Below are 16,800 nucleotides of genomic sequence, written 5' to 3' on the forward strand. Positions count from 1 at the left end.
CTGTTCCAGGATGCTGCCTTCAGCCCTGTCTTTTAGTTTAACATGAACATAAAATAGTGAATGTTGTTTCAGAAGACATTGATGAAAGTATGATATTGGAAATTGCGGAGATGATGGTCCTGCTCTATTCTGTTGCTTAGACCCTGGCTGGAATGCTGCATTCAGTTATGGACCCTACTAAATGCCCAGGTAGTCAAAGCCCAATCAAAGAAGAATAATCGGGACAGAGAAGGAACTCAATAAGGAAGCATGAAGAACAATGGAAATGGAGCTGGGCATGGTGGTGTGTGCCTGTAATCCCGGCTACTCGGAAGGCTGAGGTGGGAGGATCACTTGAGCCCAGAGTTCAAGACAAGGCTGGGCAACATAGTGAGACCCCATCTCTTAAAAAAAGAGGTAGAATTGATAGGTAGCCTGGTGAGGGGTTGTCTTCAGGTTGGGAGAAGGTACATGGCTGATCTCTTTAAACAACAGAAAGACCATCACGTGGAAAAGCATTCCGTTTATTCTCTGGCTCCAAGGAACAAACTTGATATTACTGAGAAAGTTATAGACATGGATTTTAGCTTAATGTAGATGCTCCTTTACTTACAATGGGCTTCATCCCAATAAACTCATCGTAAGTTGAAAATATTGTAAGTTGAAAATGCACTTAACATATCTGAGCTCCCAAAGATCACAGTTTAGCCTAGCCTTCCTTAAATATTCTCAGAACATTCACATTAACCTATAGTTGGGCAAAAGCATCTAAAACAAAGCCTACTTTAAAAATAAAAGGTTGGTCTTCATATGTTGCTAGCCTGGGAAAAGATCATAATTCAAAATTTGAAATACAGTTTCTATTGAATGCATATTGCTTTTGCACCACTGTAAAATCAAAAAGTTGTAAGTCTAACAGTAAGTCAGGGACTGTCTGTATAAGAAGGCTTAATAGTTGGGTCAGTGATAGCCACAAGGGAGCAGGCTGCCTCATGACATAGCGAGCTCCCTGTCACTGGAGGTGTGCACACAAAGCCAAGAGAACTCTCAGAGAGTGTATGGTGTGTGGAAATCCTCACTGGATGAAGTTAGGGTTGATGTCCTTCTATATTCTCTCTAATGCTGAAATCTTATGAAGTCCATAGGGCAGGTTGGGAAGAGCAGGAAACTGGAGGAAAAGAGACCAGATTTATTACAAATTGTGAGCTGTTCTGGAGTACAATTCCCAGCCACCATTCTAGCTGCAGAAAAAGAAAAAGTCATGGAGGGTTGCATTATTCCCAATTCTTCACCACTCCCTATATCCAGTCCCTTTGTCATGTGACTTTGAAGTTTCTCCCACTAGAGGCAGAATATGATAATGTTGGATTGGCCAATCAACTTGTTTTGGCTGATAGAATGTGGGTGGAAGTGACCACTCCAACCACAGGCCTTATGAGATATTGGGGCTTTTTGCTCAACCATCTTGTGCCATGTGAAAAACATGCCCTTGGTGGGCATCACAGAAGAAATTGAGACACATGGCATAGACTAACCTAGCCAACCTACAGAGCTACTACATCCTTAAGCAGAGCTGTCCCAGCCAATCCATGGACACCTGAGAGAGAAATACATGCTTTATTATTGCATGGCACTTCAATTTGGTCGTTATTTGCTAAGCAGCATTATTATGGCAATAACTAATTAGCAATTAGTTATGGGATATTCCAACAATTTTAAGATACAGCAATTGAAGGCAGTTGCCAGGCTTCTATTGGCCTTTCTAGGATCTGAGAAAGCAGCACTTGAGGCAAATAACCCATCCCAACAGACTGTAGACATATCCTGTCTTGGGTATAGATGTTGCTGGAAATGGATGACCAAAGTCACTGAGCAGGGCCTGGACCCAGTGCTATGGCACCTTTGCACAGGTTGGGATAAAGGGGTGAGAGGAGGAAGCAGACCCACTTCGGATCATGAGAACAAGTATAGTTGAGCACTCAGAACAAAATATAGATGGTAATAGCATCCTGACACGCAGTTTATTTGTGTTGTGATGGATTAAAGATGGCCACAAATTCTTTCCTACATCTCTCATCAATATGTGGAGTCTATTTCCTCTCCCCTTGAATCTAGGTTAGTCCTGTGACTTATGTGGACCAATAGAATGTAGCTATGTATCACTGTACAACTTCTGAGCCTTGGCCTGAAGAGATCTTCTGGGCCAGGCACAATGGCTCACGCCTGTAATCCCAGCACTTTGGGAGGCTGAGGTGGGTAGAAAGCTTGACCCCAGGAGTTTGAGACCAGCCTAGGCAACATGGCAAAACCCCATATCTACTAAAAATACAAAAATTAGCTGGGAATGGCAGCACACACCTGTAGCTGCAACTACTCGGGAAGCTGAGTTGGGAGGATCACCTGATCCCTAGAGGTGGAGGTTGCAGTGAGCCAAGATCACATACCACTACACTCTAGCCTGGGTAACAGAGCGAGAGCCTGTCTCAAAAAAAAAAAAAAAAAAAGGTCTTCTGTTTCCTCCTATGCATTCAGAATGCTCCTTCTGAGAATCCAGCTGCAATGCTATGAAGAGGCCCAGGCAACTCTGTGGGGGCCCACCCGGAGGAGGAGAAGTGAGACACCTGGCTAACAGTTCCAGCTGAGCTCCCAGTTGGCAACTAGCACCAACTTCCAGCCATGTGAGTAAGGTCATTTGTACCTCCAGACGTTCTACCACCCCACCCAGCACTCTGTGAAGCCGAAAACCACTGGGTTAATGGTTAATGCACACAACTGTAAGAAATAATCAATTGTTGTTTTAAGAGATTCATCTTGGGTAGTTTTTTTTTGTTTTGTTTTGCATAGCAATAAATCAGGCATTGGCAAACTTTCCGTAAAAGATCAGAGAGTCAATATTTTAGGTTTTGCAGGCCAGATGATCTGTGTTGCTACTACTTAACTTTGCCATCATAGTATGAAAACAACCATAGAAAATACACAAACAAAAGAACATGGCTGAGTTCTAATACATTTTCACTTACCAAAACAGACAGTGGGCTAGGTTTGGCCATGGAAGCTAGTTTCCCAACCCCTGCAACAGACAATTAAAACAAATTAACACCCAGAAGTGGGGAGCTTCCATAACAAAAATCTAAAACATATAACATTGACTTTGGAATCGGGAAGCTTGCAGAGTCCTGAAGGGTAGGAAAGAGGATGACAACACAGCGAGGAAGTTGTTGGAAAATTATTCAGGACCTAAGTGACATAGTAGTAACATGGATAAGAGAAAATAATGGAACTTGCCGCCTTGGTATGGAGATTTCTAGGCAAAATTTCTAGGCAAAATGTTCAAAATGCCAACTTACTCCCTTTAGCTGCCTGTGAAAAAGTACAGGAAGAAGAAACTATTTTGTTTCAAGAAAAATTTTGAGAAACTATAGACGGCCCAGGGCATTATCTACAGCCAGAAAAAAAAAATGCTCAAAGTAAATTAAAACCTAGAGGGAATATTAATTCTAAGACCTTCCCCGTAAAATGGGGCCTTAAGGTCAAGGATGTGGCTGTATAAGACTTTTTTGTTGTTGTTTCTCAAATGTTATATTAGTTATTTTTTGTACTCTATTAGTATATTATTGGCATATAGTAATATATGGGTAGCAATTTAAAAAAAATTTTAGATTTGGGGGTACATGTACAGGTTTGTTATATGAGTATATTACATGATGCTGAGGTTGGGGCTTCTAATGATCCTATCACCCAGTAGGTAGTACCTGATAGGTAATTTTTCAACTCTTGTCCCTCCACCTCTGCTGGAGTCTCCAGCGTCTATTGTTCCCACTTTTGTGCCGCGTGTACTCAATGTTTAGCTCCCACTTATCGGTGAGAACATGCGGTACTTGGTTTTCTGTTCCTGCATTAATTTGCTTAGGATAATGGCCTCCAGCTGCATCTATGTTGCTGCAAAGGACATAATTTTGTTCTTTTCTATGGTTGTAAGACTGTTGAGATTTCAGAAAGACTTAAAACAGTGCCTCCTAAACCTCTCATGTAGACTAAAGTGCTTCTAAGAGTCTTAAAGTTTTGGTCCACAGCACTGTAATTCACAGCCTAAATGAGGGAAGGGCTTATCTTGAGATTTGGGGGTATGGTTTGAGTAAAAATAAAATTAATGGAAAGTCCACAGTTTTTTCCCCTACAAGAATTGTACCGGTGTAAGCAGTAGTGGCTTGAGCTAAAACAGACAAAGATAGTTCAACATGAAAAAAGCACACTGGGTACCCAGTGAAGCATCTTGAACAAGTTGCCAGACTGTGAACAAAGCCTATTTCTTTTGGAAAAGGAGGAATGACTCAAAGGATGGAGCCAAAAGCTCCATCCAAGGGTAGAGATAAGAGCCACAGAGAATCACATTCCCTGCCCCTGGAGCAGGGGGAATTGGTGACAAGTGCATGGTTAGTTCTCACATTTGCTAATGGCTGTTATGTGCCTCTTATTAATCTCCTATTCTAAATGGGAGTGTCTATTGTGGTTTTCTTGTCCTTGTACTTCCATTATATGTTAGATGTGTGGGGGAAAAGTCACTTAAGGAGAAGTTGCAAGTTTAGTACAAATAATTTTTTTAGACTACAGTCATACATCGCTTAATCATGGGGATTCTTTCTGAGAAATGTGTCGTTAGTCAATTTTGTTATTGTGCAAACATCAAAGAGTGAGTCTAAATCTAGATGGTACAGCCCACTATACATCTAGGTTATATGGTATGGCCTATTTCTCCTAGGCTACAAACCTGCACAACATGTTACTGTACTGAATACTGTAGGCAATTATAACACAATGATGAGTGTGTAACTAAACATATCTAAACATAGAAAAGGTACAGTAATAATACACTGTAAAATATAAAAAAATAGTATACATGTACAGGGCAGCTTTATTATAATCTTATGGACCCATCATCCTATATGCCGTCCATTGTTGACTGAAATGTTGTTACGTGGCACATGATGGTATTTGACAGTAAATTTCCAATATGATGCCCTATTACTCCAAAACCCTTTTGTGTATATTTCCAGTGTAACCGCAATATAATCATCAAAACAGGAAGTTAACATGGCTACATTATTATCATTTTATCCTTAGTCCCCATCCAAGTTTCACTGGTCATCCCAATAATATTCTTTTTTTTAATTTTTTATTTTTTTAGTGACAGGGTCTTACTGTCATCCTGGCTGGAGTACAGTGGCTTGATCATAGCTTACTATAACTTCAAACTCCTGGGCTCAAATGATCCCCCTGCCTCAGCCTTCCGAGTAGCTAGGACTACAGGTATGTACCACCATGTCCAGATAATTTTTAAAATTTTTCATGGAGATAGGGGTCTTGCTATGTTACCCAGGCTAGTATCAAACTTCTGGCCTCAAGCGACCTTCCTGCCTTGGCCTCCCAAAGTGCTGGGATTATAGGCATGAGCCACCACACTAGGCCTCCAATTTCATTTTTATATATATACATATATATTTTTTTTTTAGACAGAGTCTTGCTCTGTCGCCCAGGCTAGAGTGCAGTGGCGTGATCTTGGCTCACTGCAACCTCCACCTCTCAGGTTCAAGCGATTCTCCTGCCTCAGCTTCCCAAGTAGCTGGGATTACAGGTGCACACCACCATGCCCAGCTAATTTTTGTATTTTTACTAGAGACGGGGTTTCACCATATTGTCCAGGCTGGTCTTGAACTCCTGGCCTCAAGTGATCTGCCTGTCTTGGCCTCCCAAAGTGTTGGGATTACAGGCATGAGCCACTGCTTCTGGCCCCCAATAAGATATATATATAATTTTGAAACACAGTCTCACTCTGTCACCCAGGCTGGAGGGCAGTGACACGATCTTGGCTCCCCGCAACTTCCACCTCCCAGGTTCAAGCGATTCTCCTGCCTCAGCCTCCTGAGTAGCTGGGATTACAGGCACGTGCCACCATGCCCAGCTAATTTTTGTATTTTCAGTAGAGATGGGGTTTTGCCATGTTGGCCAGGCTGGTCTTGAACCCCTAACCTCAGGTGATCTGCCTGCCTCAGCCTCCCAAAGTGCTGGGATTACAGATGTGGGCCACCACGCCCAGAGAATATTCTTTATAATAGAAGGATCCACTTTAGAATCACATGTTGCATTGTTTTTTTCCTTCAGTGTTTCATTTTTCCAAAAATTACACCAAGCTAAAGCAAAGCTCTAGTTGATGCGGGTGTGTTGTGTAGACGTTAGCAGTACTGCCCTCACTACATGCTCTTTGGACAGTAGTGCAACCCCAAGAAAAGGATGGTTAGTTGTTATTTCTCTATTTTCCTTCAATTGTGATGGGAACATTTTCTCAGTCTTTGACTATTATGACCTTGACATTCTGGAAGATTTCAGGATGGTTGTTTTCTAGAATGTCTCACAATTTGGATTTCTCTAATGTTTCCCATTAAAATTATTAGCATTTCTTAAGGCAGTACTTGAAATTAGGTAAATATATTGTTACTCATCAAATTCCATTTATTTATATCACTATGGATTCATAGTTTATTTTGTTCAATTGGTAATAAATTGTTTCTATCAATATTTATTTTCATTCTCAAATTTTTCCATATTTGGCCAATGGGAGCCCCTTCAAACTGATTTCTGTGTCTTTTTGACATAATCTTATCATTCTTTGAGTTCTTCCTCACTTTCTGACACAAGATTTTCCAGGTTCATCTTGTAATATTCTTAGCCAATCCCTGGAATCAGCAATCAGCCTTTTCTCCAAGAATACCTAGGTCCTTTTATTGGAGAATGGTGTTTAGAAACCAAGACTTGGCTGCTAGATGTGCTCATGGCCTTGGGAAATTTCTGCTCCCAGACAATACACACACACACACACACACACACACACCCCATTCTTATTTCATCTATCACTATATTGAAAATCATGAATTCACACCAATTTCTCAAATTTAAATAATGTACCAAAGGATTCATTTTAGTTTTCTCCCTGTCTATATTTGTAACTCCTCTGACTGTCAGAAACTTGGGTAACTCTCATCTATATATAGGTGCTATTTTTTTTTTTTTTTTTTTTTTTTTTTTGAGATGGAGTCTCGTTCTATAGACCAGGCTGGAGTGCAACGGCCCGATCTCGGCTCACTGCAACCTCTGCCTCCCAGGTTCAAGTGGTTCTCCTGCCTCAGCCTCCCGAGTAGCTGTGGATTACAGGCATGTGCCACTAAGCCCAGCTACTTTTTGTATTTTTGGTAGAGATGGGGGTTTCACCACGTCGGCCAGGCTGGTCTCTAACTCCTGACCTCAGGTGATCTGCCCGCCTTGGACTCCCAAAGTGCTGGGTTTACAGGTGTGAGTCACCATGCCCGGCCATATAGTTACTTTTTAATCAGTGTTCCTGTGTTCAACACTCTCTTCATCACGTCTTGGCTTCAACACCCTGTACTCGGTTGCCCTACTTCACAGGAGACTTCCTACCATGCTCAGGTCCTGAGTCCCTTTTTGCTCTCCTGGGCTTTGACCCTCTTTGCTGGGCTGCTATCCTCCCCACCCCCACCCTTACCCCTCCCTATCCGGGTTGGGCTTTGACACCCTGTCTATGCTGTTTGGACTCTTATGTTGCTCAACCCTACCTAGTGACTTTTTAACTGAATTTCTCAGGAAAAGGGAGAAAAAAAAATGGAATAAGGTAATTTGTCTTTATAATCCACAGGTCCCTCTTTTATCTTTATTTTTTAGAGATGTTACCCAGGCTGGTCTCAAACTCTTGGGCTCAAGTGGTCCTCGCACCTCAGCCTTCCAAAGCACTGGGATTACAGGCATGAGCCACTGCACCCAGCTATCCATACCTCCCGTCCCTGAACCTGAGGAATATACCTGTGAAACTGTGTCCCAAAGAGTTAAAGAAACCAATGACTAGCAGAAATTCCTGAGTTTGCAGGATGGCAGATAAGAAAAGAAACAATGTGCTGAAATGCCAAAACTCCCTCTGCTTGAGATAAAAGAACTGGCTGAAATCAGTTGGAACAAATAGGGCAACTGGGCTGTTGCACAGAAAGAGCTTTCTGGTGTCACAACCCAAATTTCCACCACGTTTCATTCTAAATCCCCCTGAATTGCACATGTGACCCATGAAGAGGCATGAAGAAATAATTGTGCATGACTGAGGACTTTCCAGACCTCCCCTTTCCTTCCACCAGTTACTTACTAATCTCAGAATCCACCCCCAAACATTTTTCTGATAAAAACACTACCTTAAAGCCAGCCCAGGGAGACTTGAGCCAGCCCAGGGAGACCTAAAGTCACCACAGGGAGATTTCAGCTGGACTCTTCTATCTCCTTGTTGGCCTACCTGCAGTATAAAGCTTTTCTTTTCTCAAAAACCTGGTGTCACAGTATTGGTTTCTAGAACATTGGGCAGTGAGTGCTTTTGCGCTTTGGTCGGTAACACCTGGATCTGATTTAGACAGTACTTTGGACCTGAAGTCTTAATTAGTTGAACCTTTGGGGGATTTTAGGAAGACACTAATGTATTTTACCTGTGAGGAGAATCTAACTAATTTGTGGCCACTGGGAAAACTACTGTGGAATAAAGGTGCCTGACAATTCTTTGCCTCTCCTCCCGTGAAGAGGTGGAATCAGCCAGGTGAAATGGCTCATGCCGGTAATCTCAGCACGTTGGGAGGCCAAAGCAGGAGGACTGCGTGAGCTCAGGAGTTCGAGACTAGCCTGAGCAATATCGCAACATCTCATCTCTACTAAAAATTTTAAAATTAGCTGGACATGGAGGCGCATCCTGGTAGTCCCAGCTACTTGGGAGGCTGAGGCAGGAGACTCACTTGAGCCCAGGAGTTTGAGATTACAGTGAGCTGTGATCACACCACTGCACTACAGGCTGGTTGACAAAGGAAGATCCTGTCTAAAAAAAAAAAGAAAAAACAAGAGGCAGAGACAGTTTTACTCCCCTTGAATCTGGACTGCCGTATAAACTTGTTTTAAGCAAAAGAATTCCCTGGAAGTGATGCTAAGGCTGGGCTTTAAGGGATCTCCATCTTCTGTATTTTTGAAACGCTCCTTTTTGGAATGCTTCCTCTAGTTTGTGAGGAAACCCAAGCAGCCACATGGAGAGTCCTTTGTGGAGAGGTCCAAGTGGAGAATGAAGGCCCCATAACCCAACCCATTCTGAGTTTCCAGCCCCCAGACAGCACCAACTGCCATTCACATGAGTGAAGCCATTTTGGAACTTCCAACTGTGCCAGTGCCTCAGCTGACACCATGTGAGGCAAAGCTGCCCAGCCAACTGCAAAACTGCGAGAAATTGTTGTTTCAAAACAGTAAGTTTTGGGGTAGGTGTTACACTGCAATAGATGACTGAAATAACTATCTACCATGTGCCAGGCACTATTTGATGCCCTTCTGATCCACGAGGGTAAAAACAGAAATGTAACCTGACAGGTGCAGAAGAGGGCGCCATAGGAGGGCAGAGGAAGGCCAGCTGCAGGGAGAAGCAGGGAGCTGGTGATTCTGGGCAGATGAGCACATGGATGGGCCAATGGCCAAGCCCCCATGCCAGCTTTTGGCCAATCAGCACTGCAACTTCCTCCTCCATTTGTCTTGCTGGATGGCATTAATTTTTCACCTGACAAAGTAGAGAGTGGAAAAGAGCTGGAGACAGTGGGGAGGAAGGTTGCCTGGGTCTGTCTCACTAGCACCAGTTCATGTCTGGACTGCTGGACAATGTTGTCCCAAAGGTTTCTGGGCCATCTGTATTATTTGTAATTGACTGATTCTAGGTGCCTGTGGATCAGGGGCAGCTGAGACTAGTGCTCAGGCCTCAGTGGACTCTGCAAGTTCCTGAGGGATAGGCAATCAGCAAGTGTTGTTCCTTTTCCTCGATTTCTGGCCACAGTGTGTCCTGGGACAGGTCTGTGATTCTTAATACCCCCCGCAGTCCTGTCTCCTGGCCATCATCTATACCAATGGAAGACACATCCCCATTTCCCCCTCCACTTAATTTTCAGTTGCGGGACTAATCTGACCCACCCTCACTCACTGGCCAGGCCGACTTTACCCCTAGACCCAGGATGCTGGGGTCAGCTTCACCTTTACCAACTCCTTGGAGAACTCCACTTTACGTTCTAAACTAAATTAGCAATAATTTTTCCCTTCTCTCCTTCCCACATCATCAAGATGATCACAGTATTTAAAAAAGTATTTTAACAAATAGCCGGGCTCGGTGGCTCACAACTGTAATCCCAGCACTTTGGGAGGCCGAGGCAGGCAGATCACGAGGTCAAAAGATTGGGACCATCCCGGCTAACACAGTGAAACCCCATCTCTACTAAAAATACAAACAAATTAGCCAGGCGTGGTGGCGGGCGCCTGTAGTCCCAGCTACTTGGGAGGCTGAGGCAGGAGAATGGCGTGAACTCAGGAGGCAGAGCTTGCAGTGAGCCAAGATCACGCCACTGCACTCCAGCCTGGGTGACAGAGTGAGACTCCCTCTCAGAAAAAAAAAGTATCGATTCAGTGCCAACTATGTGCCATGCTCAGTTCTAGGGGCTGAAGATACAGTAGTGAACGAGAGAGAAATTTCCTGTTCTCACGAAGCTGATCTTCTAATGAGGGAGGCAAGACAACAGAAAATAAATGCATAATGTTGCGTAGTTGATATCCACTCTGAAAAAAATCAAGCAGGTTAAGGCTGGGCGCGGTGGCTCACGCCTGTAATCCCAGCACTTTGGGAGGCCAAGGCAGGCGGATCACCTGAGGTCAGGAGTTTGAAACCAGCCTGGCCAACATCAGGCATGGCGAAACCCATCTCTACTAAAAATACAAAAAATTAGCCCGGCGTGATGGCAGGCACCTGTAATCCCAGCTACTCAGGAGGCTGAGGCAGGAGAATCGCTTGAACCCGGGAGGCAGAGGTTGCAGTGAGCCGAGATTGCACCATTGCACTCCAGCCTGGGGGCAAAAGCAAGACTTTGTCTCAAAAAAAAAAAAAAAAAAAAAAATTCAAGCAGTTTAAGCAGATTTGGGCAGGAGGCCATTCTGCATAAGGTAGTCTGAGAAGGTCTCTGTCATAAAGTGACATTTAAGAGACCTGAATTGAATGAAATATTGGGGACAAGTGTTTCAGGCTAGGTGAACAGCAAGTACAAAGGCCCTGAGGCAGGAAGAAATATGGCAAGTTCAAGGGATAGCTATCAGGCTAGTGTGGCTAAGGCAGGTCCAGCATGGTAGAGTGACAGATGTGGGTGGGGAGGGAGATAGGAACCAGATTGAACAGGGATTCTATGGATTTGGTTCTGAACAAAATGGCATGATCTGATTTATGCTTACAAAGATTTCCTGGATGCTCTGTGGAAAACAGACTAGGGAGGAGGAATGGAGGAGGTGGAAGCAGGGTGTCCAATTAGTAGCTGCCATATAACTCAGGGCAAGATGATGGTGGCTTGATCGAGGATGGTTACATCAGAGTTGGCTGGTGGTGAATTTTGATGTTTTGAAGGTAGCACTGACAAAGCTGGCTGAGGGCTTGCAAATGGCATTGAGAGCAAGAGAAGCACATCAAGGACACCTTTTAGATTCTGGGGAACTGAATAAACAATAGTATCACTGTCTGACGGAGGTAAGAACGGGAGTGGTGTGTAAGGAGTAGGTTGCTGGGGGCAAGATGTGTTTGAGATGCCAGTAAAATAAGCAGTTGAATCTGGAGATCAGGGAAGAGATCTGGGCTGGAGACAAATCAGTGATCAGCATTTGGATATTATAAATCATTCTGAGGGAGTGAGTGTAGACACAAAAGAACATCACGGACTACGGTCGGGGCCTTCAGCAACTGGGGAAGAAGTCCAGAGAGGAGACAAAAATGGCCAGTGAAGTGAGGAAGATCAGAAGGACCTGGTGTCCAGGAAGGCAAGTGAGGAAAGTTGATTCTGTATGATCACAACCAAAGTGTCAACTCATAAGCCTTCATTTTCTCATCTGTGAAATGGACATCGTAACACCACCTACTTCATGGCAGATTGTACTGGCACACAGCAAACTCTCAGAATAAGGTAGCTACTGTTATTCCCTGCTGGTTGGCTGCCAGAGCCCTCAGCTTCCCTATCCACATTACTGACAGCACCTCCATGAGTCTTTCTCTGGGGTGAGGTGTCTCTGTTCACTCAGGGTCTGAGGCCTCTGGGTCAAATCGAGGTCAAGTGGCGTCGGTGCCTAAGTCTCTCACCCACACAGCCTTCAGCCCTTACTTGCAAATCAACAAAGGGTAAACCTGTGGAAAACACGGGTTTCGGAGCCAGAATTCTGCCTCTTGCCAGCTGTGGGCTCTTTGGCAAGTTTCTTAATCTGCCAGGGCTCCACTCTACGACATGGGGAGAACTGCTACTTCATGGGACAGTGTGCAGCCCAGTGTAGACTGTAACGCCGGCTGCTCTCCTGCACGCTGGCCTGGGAGTTAGAGGCTTCTTGCTGCTCTCCTCCTCAAAGTATACAGGGCTCCCGCCACACACACATCTGGAACCAAGCTGGTCTGAAAGCCCCTTATAGCCCAGGCTGGGGAGGCACAGAAGTGGCAACCCGTCCACTTTCTTTGCCGCAGGACCCCCCGTTAAGCAGAGGGGTCCCGCCGGGCTGAGTTAGGGAGGGGGTTTCGAACGTGCCACTCCTCGCCCGGCGTCGAAGCCCGTTTCCTGGGTAACCTTTTGCTGCCTCTCTTCCTAGCCCACCAAGGCCCACTGGCCAGAACGCCGCCGCGGCCCCAAACCACCCCAGATAACCACCCGCCAGCTGTCCTCTCCGTTCTCTCCGCCGCCGCGCTGCAGGCCCAGGCTCGCACCCGAGTCCCTTCGCACCCCAGGAAGTGGCGAGGCCTGTCGAGGGCAGCGTGGAGGAGGAAGAGGAGGCGCGGCTCAACGCGACCGAGCTCAGGAGGAAGAGGGCGGTGCGCGGCCAAGCGTCGGAGCTCCAGTCAGACTCCGGGGACCCCACGAGGCCGCCCCGCCCGCTGCCCACCCTCCCGAGGCCCCGCCCAGCTCGCCCATCCCGCCCATCCCGCCCATCCCGCCACGGGCTGCCCCGCCTTCCCGCCCTCGTCCAGAAAACCCCGCGCCCGGCCCCGCCCCCGCCTCCGTCGGGGCCCCTCCCCTCCCCTCCCCTCCCCTCCCCTCCCCTCCCCTCCCCTCCCCGCCGGCGCCTCGGGCGGCTTCTCGCCGCTCCCAGGTCTGGCTGGCCGGAGGAGTCTCAGCTCAGCCGCTCGCCCGCCGCCGCTCCGGGCCCTCCCCTAGTCGCCGCTGTGGGGCAGCGCCTGGCGGGCGGCCAGCGGGCGGGTCGCCTCCCCTCCTGTAGCCTACACCCTTCTTAAAGCGGCGGCGGGAAGATGAGGCTTCGGGAGCCGCTCCTGAGCGGCAGCGCCGCGATGCCCGGTGCGTCCCTACAGCGGGCCTGCCGCCTGCTCGTGGCCGTCTGCGCTCTGCACCTTGGCGTCACCCTCGTTTACTACCTGGCTGGCCGCGACCTGAGCCGCCTGCCCCAGCTGGTCGGAGTCTCCACACCGCTGCAGGGCGGCTCGAACGGTGCCGCCGCCATCGGGCAGCCCTCCGGGGAGCTCCGGACCGGCGGGGCCCGGCCGCCGCCTCCTCTAGGCGCCTCCTCCCAGCCGCGCCCGGGTGGCGACTCCAGCCCAGTCGCGGATTCTGGCCCTGGCCCGGCTAGCAACTTGACCTCGGTCCCAGTGCCCCACACCACCGCACTGTCGCTGCCCGCCTGCCCTGAGGAGTCCCCGCTGCTTGGTAAGGACTCGGGTCGGCGCCAGTCCGAGGATTGGGACCCCCTCCCGGATTTCTCCGACAGGGTCCCCCAGACATTCCCACAGGCTGGCTTTTCTACGACAGCCAGCCTCCCTCTTCTGGATCAGAGTTTTAAATCCCAGACAGGCTCGGGACTGGATGGGAGAGAAGGTTTGCGAGGTGGGCCCTTGGGGAGTCCTGTTGGAGGCTTGGGGCCGGGACCGCACAAGGAAGTCCCGAGGCCCCTCTAGTCCCAGAACCAGAGAAGGCCTTGGAGACTTCCCTGCTGTGGCCCGAGGCTCAGGAAGTTTTGGAGTTTGGGTCTGCTTAGGGCTTGGAGCAGCCTTGCACTGAGAACTCTGGTAGGGACCTCGAGTAATCCACTCCCTTTTGGGGACTGACGTGAGGCTCCCGGTGGGGAAGGAGACTGACCTCTCGGTTCACGTGTCTTGCCATAGAGCCACTCTCCTGAGAGTGGGTTTTTCTCCTGATCGTTTGGGTCAAGTGACTTCTCTCTGAACCTCAGGTTTCTCTTCTGGGATAATAAATGGTCACCCTTTCAAGGGGTTGTTTTGGAAGATTATGTGAACAATGTAAATAAGGGCTTAATTAATGAGGGTAAGCCCTCAGTAAATTGTCACTGTGTGTTCATTTCTTCCTCTGTGTGGATCGTGACCGAGAGCCCTTCCCCCTAGCCTCCTCCCGGTATGGGAACGCAAAACCTAGGTGAGCAGGGATCTCTCCCAGGGGCAGAGAGCTTGTGTACTCTGGGGGCTAGAGGGCTAAAATATAACCAGTCAACACCACATTGCCCATTTCTGGTACTTCCGGTAGCAGCCTGAGTCTCAATTATCTTGCCCAGATTATCTGAACTCTGACCTCTAGCCTGTTTCAGCATAGGCAGAGAGCTTGAGTAGGTGAGTTTGCATTCCTCATAGCAGGAGGCTGAGCCTAGTCTGGACTTCTCTTTGACCTGTAACCTACAGGCCCACAGGCCCAAGGCAACCACAGGTTGCTTCCAGGGTTACCACACAGGTGGTCTCTCATTTCTAATGCTAAGTTTTAGATAATTGTTGTGAGTGAGGGGCCCTGGCAGGCAGGATGAAATCCTGCCGATAGGAGTTTTCTGTCACTTTCCCACAGAGCCCTGGCTACTACATACTCTTGCTCAATTTCGCCAGTAATTGCGTCAATGTGTTCATATCAAGTTTGGGAAGAACATCTTGGAATTGGTTAGACATGAACTGTGGTAGTAATGGGGGCTTGTTTTTTTAAGCAGATAATTAAATTCCTTTGCATTTGATGATGATTCTGGGAAGCAGACTAGTACCATAAAATGAAATGGACTCTGCCTTGCTGCTAAGTGTCTGACTTGAGACATGCTATCGAGTTTCTCAAAATCTCTTCCTTGTGTAAAATGTGGTTGTCGATGATTACCTTACAGGGTTTTTTTTAAGACTAAATGAGATCATGTACATTAAATACAGGCACTCAGGCTGGGCACAGTGGCTCACGCCTGTAATCCTAGCACTTTGGGAGGCTGAGGGGAGAGGTTAGAAGTTTGAGACCAGCCTGGCCAATATGGTGAAACACCATCCTATCTCTACAAAAATACAAAAAAGTTAGCCAGGGGTGGTGGCATCCCAGCTACTCAGGAGGCCGAGGCAGGAGAATTGCTTGAACCTGGGAGGCAGAGGTTGCGGTGAGTCAAGATTGTGCCAGTACACTCCAGCCTGGGCGACAAAGCAAGACTGTCTCAAAAAAAAAAAAAAAAAAAATACAGGCACTCAATACACCGCATAATAATAATATAGTAATAATATTTGCTTAGGACCTTTAAAAAGTTTCATTTTTTCAGACTCCCACTGAAATGGCTCTGAACAGCAGAGTGAAGGGGGAGAGAGACTGAGTCTCCAGGCCAGAAAAAGGCCAGGTTTTTTGCTTTTGTTTTTAGTTGTTGCCTGGATATTGCACAGAAAGAAAAAATAATTAGCAAGTTAAACAAAAGTACCGCAAAGTTGATTAGATTGGTATTTGAGTATCACATCTTCTCTTGGAAGCGTAAGAGACAAGGTCGTGACCATATCTCTGCTTAGTTTTGTTTTGTAATGGTGTTGCTAGTGATCGGCTTGTCACCAGTTACTGGTGTTTCTAAATGGACTGTAATTGGCTACTTGAAAGAACTTCCCGAGAAAGAACATTTTGGAGGACGAGGAGAGAGTGCCTTCTCTAGTTTGGCTGCTTTCGTGTGACATGCAAGGGACCATGACGTTTAGGCTGCTGCTGAGGCAGCCCCAGAAACGGGGGCCGAGAGGTCTTTTCTTCATTTTAATAGGGCCTGTAGGTTTGGATGGTTAGGTACAGTTCTCAGAGTGGAGGTTCCTGGCTATGAGGCCTTGAGAAAGCTGAAAGTCTCCTTGGGAGTGTGTGGGTGGGGGGAGTCGAGCCCATCTGTTCATGGGCAGGTGTCAGCCAAAGCCCTTGCGCGTGGTTTTGTGGTTGGTGGGAGAAAGCATCCGTGGGGTTTAGAGTTGTGGCCTTTTCACTACTTGCAGTTCCTTTCCCCGACTTGGCTTTACTTTCTGGTGTCCAGGGGTCTGGGCCAGATGCTGAGATTCCTCTCGGCTGACAGGTGTGGGTTATAGGTAAGCCCTTCCCTGGAGGACATAACGCACTGGATTGGACTGCTGATGGGTTGCTGTTGGAGCTGTCAGGGCCTTGGAATAGTCTTCAGATAGACTTGGGTTAATGTGACCTGGGGCAGGCTGCAGGTATGGAGCCATAGTACCCCCCGCCCCCACACCAGGCACCCTGCTATGGGCTAATGTGAGGCTTGCAGGAGTGAGTGATGCAGTGGGAAGGTGGGCCTTTCCTGAGGATTCTACAGCTTTCTCCAGGAAATCCTCCAAGGTAGTTTAGGCCTGCAGATGCTATGCTATCCTTCTTTCCTAACCCTGTCTCAGGTCCTCAGCAGGGCCATGCAGCATCCACTTATCACCCTGCAGCGAGGCCCTCTTTTCTGGCCACCTGGGTGTTT

The 16,800-nt window shown here is 47.3% G+C and overlaps 1 protein-coding gene, 1 long non-coding RNA gene and 1 other non-coding gene across 4 annotated transcripts in view; 1 reads left to right on the plus strand and 2 right to left on the minus strand.

Annotated features, from left to right (window-relative positions):
• Positions 1–487: 487 nt before the first annotated feature.
• LOC129044701 (uncharacterized) lies at positions 488–12,634 on the minus strand. The gene is made up of 4 exons (XR_008504741.1): positions 12,228–12,634; positions 3,000–3,049; positions 1,515–1,576; positions 488–1,147 (listed from the first exon to the last, which is right to left on the minus strand). It is a non-coding gene; the product is annotated as an uncharacterized LOC129044701 (long non-coding RNA).
• Positions 6,147–6,272, minus strand: LOC129044803 (U4atac minor spliceosomal RNA). Its single transcript, XR_008504793.1, has one exon. It is a non-coding gene; the product is annotated as a U4atac minor spliceosomal RNA (small nuclear RNA).
• Positions 12,635–12,830: 196 nt separating the features above from the next.
• The window catches only part of B4GALT1 (beta-1,4-galactosyltransferase 1), a 63,447-nt gene continuing 59,477 nt past the window's right edge, over positions 12,831–16,800 (plus strand). Inside the window, exon 1 of one of the 2 annotated variants that reach the window (XM_054502860.1) lies at positions 12,831–13,766. In XM_054502860.1, the coding sequence (XP_054358835.1) occupies positions 13,355–13,766 (412 nt within the window). In that variant the 5' untranslated portion in view covers positions 12,831–13,354. The remainder of the gene's footprint in view (positions 13,767–16,800) is intronic. The other variant, XM_054502862.2, reaches the window with a different exon arrangement.

Source organism: Pongo pygmaeus, chromosome 13 (genome assembly GCF_028885625.2).
Source record: "Pongo pygmaeus isolate AG05252 chromosome 13, NHGRI_mPonPyg2-v2.0_pri, whole genome shotgun sequence".
Classification (NCBI taxonomy): Eukaryota; Metazoa; Chordata; class Mammalia; order Primates; family Hominidae; genus Pongo; species Pongo pygmaeus.